This window comes from Tigriopus californicus, chromosome 2, assembly GCF_007210705.1.
Source record: "Tigriopus californicus strain San Diego chromosome 2, Tcal_SD_v2.1, whole genome shotgun sequence".
Lineage (NCBI taxonomy): Eukaryota > Metazoa > Arthropoda > Copepoda > Harpacticoida > Harpacticidae > Tigriopus > Tigriopus californicus.
This window is the reverse complement of record NC_081441.1, coordinates 691,273-699,767: the sequence shown is the minus strand read 5'-3', so window position 1 is coordinate 699,767 and position 8,495 is coordinate 691,273. Positions and strand designations below refer to the sequence as shown.

The 8,495-nt window shown below is 41.4% G+C and overlaps 2 protein-coding genes and 1 long non-coding RNA gene across 3 annotated transcripts; 1 reads left to right on the top strand and 2 right to left on the bottom strand.

Annotated features, from left to right (window-relative positions):
- Nucleotides 1-8: 8 nt before the first annotated feature.
- LOC131893471 (uncharacterized) lies at nt 9-907 on the bottom strand. Its single transcript, XR_009374699.1, has 3 exons — nt 731-907; nt 217-667; nt 9-155 (listed from the first exon to the last, which is right to left on the bottom strand). It is a non-coding gene; the product is annotated as an uncharacterized LOC131893471 (long non-coding RNA).
- A 2,112-nt stretch (nt 908-3,019) lies between these two features.
- LOC131893380 (uncharacterized) lies at nt 3,020-6,424 on the top strand. The gene is made up of 5 exons (XM_059243377.1): nt 3,020-3,434; nt 3,531-3,571; nt 3,651-3,845; nt 5,581-5,904; nt 5,976-6,424. The coding sequence occupies exons 1-5, from the start codon at nt 3,190-3,192 to the stop codon at nt 6,245-6,247; spliced, it is 1,077 nt and encodes a 358-aa protein (XP_059099360.1). The 5' UTR covers nt 3,020-3,189; the 3' UTR covers nt 6,248-6,424.
- LOC131893379 (carboxypeptidase B-like) lies at nt 6,410-7,924 on the bottom strand. Its single transcript, XM_059243376.1, has 3 exons — nt 7,446-7,924; nt 6,785-7,380; nt 6,410-6,696 (listed from the first exon to the last, which is right to left on the bottom strand). The coding sequence occupies exons 1-3, from the start codon at nt 7,870-7,872 to the stop codon at nt 6,430-6,432; spliced, it is 1,290 nt and encodes a 429-aa protein (XP_059099359.1). The 5' UTR covers nt 7,873-7,924; the 3' UTR covers nt 6,410-6,429.
- Nucleotides 7,925-8,495: the final 571 nt, after the last annotated feature.

Genomic DNA, 8,495 nt, shown 5'->3' with positions numbered 1-8,495 from the left:
TGAATCAAATTGAGTTTCCTTTGAATCTCCACCTTTTTGGCAGCAAATTCAATCTTGACAATCTTAGCCTTGAATTTTGGGTCTTCTTGTTGGATGGACACTAACGTTTTCCTTTCGGTCTCAAATTCCAATTGGGACTTTCAATGTCACGCTTGCTTTGGAAATAATAACGAAGTTAAACTCTGAACTATTTCATTTGAGGGATTGGAGCAATACCTTGAGTGATTTGAGCGATGCCTCTTTTTCAAAGATGGAAGTCTATACAGTCCTCTCTTGCTCTCAGATTTTTCCACCCTGCTTGCCTTGGCTGTTCTTACAAAGTTCTGGACCTCTTCCCCTGCTGCTGTCTCTTGGGTGCGATTTTTCCGTCGTGATGAATTGGCACGTCCGGAAACAGAAAGGCTTGTAGGACCATGAACCACAGGGAGAACGCTAGAAGAGTCTCCAGCTGGTTCCAATGCGAGAGCATCACTTCTGGCTCCTTCGTTGTTGGCAATCTCACTTTCACTCCCTCATTCATTCGTCAAATTGTCCCTCCAGAGTTATCTTCCTCTCTACAATCATAAGGATTGGGTATGGTGAGGGTCCTTCCAGTAGCGTTGACAATTTCTTGGCTCAAGTCATCAATTTCGGCATCTTTGGGCTTGGGACCACCGCCAGTCTTAAACTGAGAATTACTTTCATACTAAATGGCAATTCTTGTAATTATTATGCTTATGCAATATCATACCATAGTTGGGAAAATTTCCAGTTGGATTCTTCCATACAGTTCTTCTCTCGCCTCACCCGTCTCATCACGGTGTTTAAAAAGCTTGATCAAGGTTTGAGTAAATTTACTTGAATTCATCTTTTCCAGTTTTCTACGGCGTAAAATTATAGTGATTAATTTTGATCTGATTTATCTATTGAATCCAAGCTCAGACTAAACGGTCATACGCCTAAAAGCTAACAGGATTTGTTTGGATATTTTTGACAACTTTCAAAAAGCCTTTTCAACCACTTTGGTAGTCGTCTCACTGGTGAGACGAGAGAGGTAAGCAGATCATCCAATTGCACAATAAGCCATATTCCTCCATTTGGTTTGGATTTAAGCCCCGGTGAAAAGTTTGGTAGAAATGGCTGAGAATTTACTTGCCATCATCTCCTAGATTGCTTGGGTTTGCTTGCTAGTCCGCCCGTGATTCCCAGCAAATACTCCAAGCTTGTGTTCCTGGACAAGCTTAGGAAGGTACCGACCTTCTTCCAAAATCACCAAATCCGGAATATGCCTCTGCCATGCTAGAAAATTCATTATCCTTCTATGATTGAACTATTACCAAAAAGGCAGCCTAATATAACAATTACCTGAATAATTTGTCATATCAACAAACTGAGGGGCCAGAGAGATATGTCATCCTCAAGCAATTCATTCGTCTTATAAAGGTTGCCTGTATTCGTCTCTTGAGTCTCACCTCCCCCTCCCACCCGTCGCACGCAGTTGTCTCCCCCTTCTCATGCAAGTGTCTCACTTTTTTGTATGGAAGAATCCAACCCATGAAAAATGAGACGGGTGAGATGAGAGGAGACGGGTAAGCTGATCATCCAAGAATCCAGCTCTAGTGAGTTTTCAACCACCCACACTGAGTTTAGAAGCAACATCTCATTGTTCTAGGCTGGATTCTTCGTTGATCAGCTTACCCCTCTCGTCTCACCATTGAGTCTACTGTCACAGTGGTTCAAAATCTTTTTTTAATTCCAACAGAAATATCCAAGCAAATCTTGTTAACTAATAGCCATATGCGCGACAAATTTGAGCCAGATTTCAATAAACCAATCACGACAAAATAACTTCTTATGGTTTTTGCAAGGAAGAAGACTGTTGAGATGGTAATGCGCATTTCTCTCAATACCTGATAAGCTTTTTTGACCACCGTGGTGAGACGGGTGAGACGGGTGAGACGAGATGAGAGGAGACGACCTGATGATGATGATGATGATGATGATGATGATGATGATGATGATGATGATGATGATGATGATGGTGATTTTTTTTGAAATTTACAAGCCTATTTTTTGTTAGTAAGACTTCATAGGGAAAATGTTTTTGTTGTTGTGCATCCCAAGTAATTGAAATGGATTAATGAAGTAAATGTAATTAATTACATCCAAACACTTTTTGTATGACGTCTAATTTCATAAATATTTCTAGCAGGAAAATAATCAAATAAATTGGTTTTCAATTTCAGACTTTACTAGCATTTTTCGCTTGAAAAACGGAATGAAAGTATAATTGGAAGGGCCATTCTGCCATTCCATTCTCATTTGAAGACGATACTTTCCCCTTTGCAAATTCAAAGTGCCACTTCACTTGAAATTGAAAAGTAATTAGTAAACTGTGTTTTGGCTTGCTTCACTGTTTTTCCTTGTTTTCAAACTTTGCCTCAAAAGTACCTAGTTACTGAACTATGACCGTTTCAAGTGTCAACCAGAACAGAACACTCAGAGACAATGTCCTACTTTTCTGTTTTGAAGTCAGGTGACCCGTTTTTACTTTTTGACGGGTGACGTCAGGGAGGTGAAGCCCTATACAACGTTGGCCACAAATGGAGGCTCGAGAAGAGAATTTCTGATTTTCAGACTTGGTTCAATCCCTTTCGAAATGCAAATGCAATCGAACTACTACCGCTGAATGTTTATAAATCTTATTGATTGCTTTATTTACGCAGTAGCCATTAGAATTACAGCTATTCAAATGTATGACAATTATGATTACTTTGGTTTAGTGTGAAAAAATGGCAGTCACATTCATTCAACTAGGCCTTCGGATTCAAACGAAAACATACCTCCTATTTTCAACATTTCACCTACCTTCAACTGGTTTAGCTAATAAGGCAAGTTCGTCGTGGGACTAAGTCAGATTTTTCGAAGATATTGGTGTTAAATTTATTGTGAGATGTCGGCCCGTTCGTATCTTGCATATCATCTTTTCCATTTGCTTTCATAACATCTGAAATGAAGTCAAAAATAAGGGATGATACAGTATATTTATGGTCGGAAACAAAATTTGTTTCATTGTCATACTTCAATGGGAAATGAAATCCTTTGAAAGTTAAGACACCTCTGATTGACATGGATTTCTTTGACGAATCGCATATCAAAGACTTACTTCCCAAATGATGGCCTTGCTGTGTGGTTCGGTGGTAGTCCACAATGTTTGGCCACGTCAACTACCGGTACTTGACCGGTTTAGCCTCATTATGGTTGGTTACAGAGGTTTTGATGGGAAAATTCATTAGTTCGTTGAAGATTTTGGAGTTCGAACTTCGCCACAGTAGACCTGACCATCCCCCCAATCAGATTGACGTCACTTTCGATCAAGTTTATTTCATGGTCTTCAACATAAGTCTCGGTGCCGACGAAACACCTCTCAACACACTTATCTACAGGGACGGACGGTAGGTGTATGGAATTGACATTATTAAGAACAATTTTGGACCAATCGATAAAGAGATCAATCTTTTTAAGCTCACTTCTATGATTTCTTCTTGTAGTAAAGTCTTTGAATTACTTCCTACGTTGAATGAGCCTGAAGGTGAGACAAACCGGTCAGAATTCTTTCGTTGAGAACTGAAGTCGAAGGAAATATATAATTCTTTCTGTGCCCATTTCAGTGTTCGCACCTTTCACCAACGAAGACCTCACTTTTACGTCGCAACCAATCGAGGGGGGTTTCCTCCAGGGGACCATCATGATCCACCGACCTAAAGTAGTCCATGAGGGCTTTTATAAAGTCATCAGCAAAGTTATTCAAAATCAATCCCAAGCGGTCCAAATTGACTCGAAATCCATTTATGTTCGGGCGATAAGTAAGTTGGGTGGATATACCTAGAACTCTTGGGTACTGTTGGTTCTTAAAATTGCTCATTCTAAGGAGCGGTGAAACAATTAGATATGAACCAGGACAAACTTTACTCAAGAGATAATTTGACGATAGAGCCCGCTTTCATACCCCGCAAAACCTCGCCCAAAGTCAAATTAGGGATCAGTAGAGCGTGCAGTAATACGTTGTTTTTGAGAGCGAAGTATTTACTGCTAATGCCCTGAATTACTGCTTCATATTTCCAGGGCATTAGCAACGAAATTACAAGTAACGAAATTGCAGTTATTCGTTCCTTTTTCAGCTTCCAGAACGGCCTTTAATTTTTCATTTATCTCATGACAGCTGAGGAAACTTAAGGCTCAACAGAAATTGACAATTTTTGCTATTTCCATCTAATTTATTAAGAACAATGAAAATCAGGGTCGAAAATTGTGGTTGCTCTGAACTACTCTAAGGGTGCTCTTGGTTTTAAATCTTGTTGCATCTGTTACTTTAGTGTTTACATCTTCTCAATCAAATACCGTGGGACTGAAGACCTGATTCAGTGCAGTTGTCAAGCAAGGAAAATTTTTCTTTGGCTTGAACATGATGCATCAAATTTTCAAAGTCCCCACATTTCCACGACTTAGTAGAGAAGCTTTACCGGCTTGATAATGTCTAATACCGTCTTTCCATCATGACATTTGCCACATAGTTCCAAACCTTTAACAATCATTACCCCATCCAGGGTCCCAATCTGGACTCCTCAAAGCATTATGATGCAATATACTTTGGACAATTATGCCAAGATTAAATGCCAAGGCTCATTATTCAAAAAAGTCAATTGTCCTCTAATGCACGGACTCCTAGAAATATCCCTAGAAGTCCATGTCTAATGTTACAAGTTAGGACTGCTTGAAGCCAAAACCACAATTTCTTTAGGGAAGTATGGTATTGATGGGGCCAAAGCCATAAAATATTGGTCATCTAAATCTTAGGAAAAGTAACGAGCAACGCCATCAATTTCTTTTTTTCAAGCAATGTTTTTGTAACGAATTGTTATTTTTGACCAAATTCATTGTAACTGTAATTCGTTCCTTTTTTGAGGAATGACTAGTGCCTGCATATTTCTTCACAAAGACTTTTTGTCTCTTTCCCCGGGCTGCAACTAGAAATCTGTAAATGATATCCATCATCAAAGCATCAATTGAAAATTGTGAAAAAATGAGAAACATCGATTTGACTGCAATTATATTCCTCGTTTAAAAACTGCAACCTTATATCCGCCGGTCCCTTAAAATTAGCCAGATCGACTTATTTCCAATTGGAAAACATCCTTTCGTTGTCAACAAAGGGAAGGGAGACCATCAATGCGTGAATTATGTTCAACCCACATTTCATCTTTCATGTAATCATTTACTTTTAACGTCCATACTTTTGCGGGCTACGAATCAAAAATCGACAACACAAGAATTCGCCTTTTCCCCAAATTTGAGTTCGAATGATTTTGATATGCATAGCGTGAAATTCATTTCATTCTTTTAATTCGAGTTCGAGTTCAAATTCCTTTTGAATTTTCATCAAGAAAGATAAGGAAAGAAGCACTATTTAACCAACAGGGATGAACATTATTTTTTTAAACTCAAACCAAGGCCAAATAAACAAAACAACTAGGCACCCAAAAAGCATTATCTCATTCACGCACATAAACATTATGCGTCTCGTTTATCTCTCCTCATAAGGTAACTGCACACAGGTGGAGGGCAGGTCTTTGGTCAGGGAACCGTGCGACCTTCATTTGCAGTATTGGTGCAAGAACCCCATCTATCCGTTATCCTCCATTCGGATATTAGCCTTCTTTGGCTCAGCCTTGGACCGGACATTCGCGATGCCTTTGCCGGGTGCGGGTGTCACCTCTTTTGAGTTAGAAGATGGTCGCTACGAAATTACTTTCAATTACACTCAACAAGAGTTGGGGGTTATGCCATCTACATTTTACTCACAATTGGACTGGTATCAGTACGACACGTTGCTTCGAAGTGACATTAAGGACTTTGAAAAGCGGGGTAGGCCTACTGCATCTTTTGATCTTTTTTGACATGTTGAGACAGGGACAAGGCCGATTGATTGCTTTCAGACCATTGCAACAGCTCTGGAACGTTTTCACCTGATGCAGTTTTGCACTTGACACCTCAAACTGTGTTCCCATCTGAAACTCCTAAATATTTTGAGACCATGGCTTGGACCACGAATTCCACAACTCGATTGGCAACCATTTCCAGTGTCCAAGACATCGACAGGACAACACACTCAGCAGAGCCTTCACCTTCGGGATGTCCCCAAATGAACCATGGGCATTGGGCTTTGGCTCATTTGTTGACACACCTAATTCTTTGTTATGAGCTTTGAAACCTAGACATAACAAGCAATAGTTCTACCTGCGACATTGGTGTTGGGATATTGGGTTTACCAAAAAGACTCGAACGTCGCACCATGATTTGTGACTTTATCCTCAGGCGTGTAAACTTCTTTACCTAGGATAAGCCCCCCAAAACGCACCAAATGCAGTGAGACATTGAAAAGCTTTTAGTTTAATGTTTCTTTCCAAACTCAGAGACGATTGATCGGCCCACGAATTGCCACATGGCCCAATTCTCTTCGCCCGTGGCGATAATTTGGCTAGCTGGCAAAAGGAAACCGTAGGAACCAGTGTCACGCAATTCAGTGCCGTAGCTGTACTTGATTCCAGCCACGCCTAGAGTCCAATCAACAGTGCCACCGGATGCCACTCCCACTAGGTTGGGAATGAGGTCCACGTCGAATTGAGTTCCATGCACACTAGCAATGGTATCCGCCATCTACGTACGTTGTACGAATAAAGAGTCAGGTGCTGTCAGTGTGCACAAGAACAGTACAAATAATCTAGTTTAGATTCTGGTAGCGTACCTGGTTGCCAAGAGAGAGCAGATCATCGTAAACATCGGGTTTGGAGTTCTCAGCGAATCCATAGGGAAGAAGTACCATCTGTCCGTACGAATGGACGTTGTTGTAGAACTTCACATTATCTTTGTGAGCCAGAAGGAAGTCACGGATGTTGGCCGTCTCAATCTCGGAAAAGGCCTCGGGCCCATGGTAGGCCTCAGAGCAACTGCTGTCACTGGAGCCACCCTCGTTCCAATGGAAGCCAAAGTTTCGGTTGGGGTCGGTTCCCTTGCACAAGTTGCCGCTGTACTCTGACCTGGTCTTTCTCCAGAGTCGATCAGACGCACGAGTGAACTCGTAACCATCGGGGTTGGCCACGGGAAGAATGTACCAATCCAAGTTCTCCAGGAGGTCCTCGTTTTCGGCTGTCATATCTTCCGTGAGCTGCTTGATGAGGTAGGTGACAGTTGCGGGGGAGATCCATTCACGGGCGTGGATACCACCGTCAATCCACATGGCGGGTTTGTTGCCACAACCACCTCGACAGATACTGATAATGCGAGTGTCGCGCTTCTCATAGGACTGTCCAATCACCTCAGTGGACACGTCATCGAAATTCTCTAGGATACAAAACCAATGTCTATACTCCAGTATGGTTTGGCTGAGGAAATATTCTAGGGCTTACCTTCCAGATAGTCCAAGTACTCATAAATGGTCGCAAGGGAATGATAGTCCTCCCAATCCATATCATAGGCCAATCTGAAGTTTTTCTTGGCTTCAAGATGAGCCTCGGAATAGATCTGCTCAGTCTGGATAAGATGTTGCACATCCTCCACCATGACTGAGTATTCCAAGCCAAAGTGCTCCAACTCATGTTGAAGGTGAATGACCTTCGTTGGGGCAGCCATGATGTCAGTGAAGCCAATCCTGGCCTCGGACCAAAAGTCATACTGATTGGTTTGCTCTAGACTTCGGACGATTCTCAGGTGTTCCGTATTATCCACAGTGACTCGAAGTACTTGAAAGCCATGGTAGGCCTTCTCCTCTTCACCCACCACCAAGGATACAAGACAAGCTCCAATGAGGAGCAATGCTTTCATTGTCACGCCCATGGTCAAGTGAGAGCGACTGTTTTGCTTAATAGCATGACCAAGTAAATTATAGCTTAAGCTGAGTGACGTGTTGAATGTACCCACAGCAGAGACGTCGAAATTATAACCCCACGTCAGCCCAATCAGTTTTAACTTATCTTGGAAAATGCCTCACGTTCTCGTGAGGTCAACATAAACTATTAGGTCAAAACAAACTTAATTTCAAATTCGAGCAAAAGACCACCATCTCAAGTTCGCTGGTGAAAGGAGGAAAGGTTATTTAAGTTGAAGCGTCAATCATTACAAGATATGCAGTTTCTCACTTTCATTATCCTACAGATAGTACTTCCTGCAGCGATCAGGCCAGTCGACCAACAACCAAGCCTTTCGTTTTGAAGTGCTTTGTGCCATATTTCCATATACGCAAGTAGTGTTCCAATCCACTGTTTTTGCCTGGATTGTGGAGAAAATCTTCACCAATAACATCTTCCTTACCTTTGCGACCTAGTAGATGCCCAAACATCGCAATGTAACTTACAAAAATATTCCTACAGACGCAAGGAAGTCCGCAAAATTTAACTATAAATACTTAAATAGGACCTGAAAAACGCCTGTAAATAGCATTCAACAATACTAAGCATCGT

Bases quoted from the DNA above. Each gene is read 5' to 3' on its own strand.
- LOC131893380 (XM_059243377.1), top strand. From the start codon at position 3,190: ATGTTTGGCCACGTCAACTACCGGTACTTGACCGGTTTAGCCTCATTA. The intron at 3,435-3,530 runs GTAGGTGTATGG...TTCTTCTTGTAG, and splicing joins CTTATCTACAGGGACGGACG to TAAAGTCTTTGAATTACTTC. The intron at 3,846-5,580 runs GTAAGTTGGGTG...TCTCCTCATAAG, and splicing joins CATTTATGTTCGGGCGATAA to GTAACTGCACACAGGTGGAG.
- LOC131893379 (XM_059243376.1), bottom strand. From the start codon at position 7,872: ATGGGCGTGACAATGAAAGCATTGCTCCTCATTGGAGCTTGTCTTGTA. The intron at 7,381-7,445 runs GTAAGCCCTAGA...TTTGTATCCTAG, and splicing joins GTACTTGGACTATCTGGAAG to AGAATTTCGATGACGTGTCC. The intron at 6,697-6,784 runs GTACGCTACCAG...CAACGTACGTAG, and splicing joins TGCTCTCTCTTGGCAACCAG to ATGGCGGATACCATTGCTAG.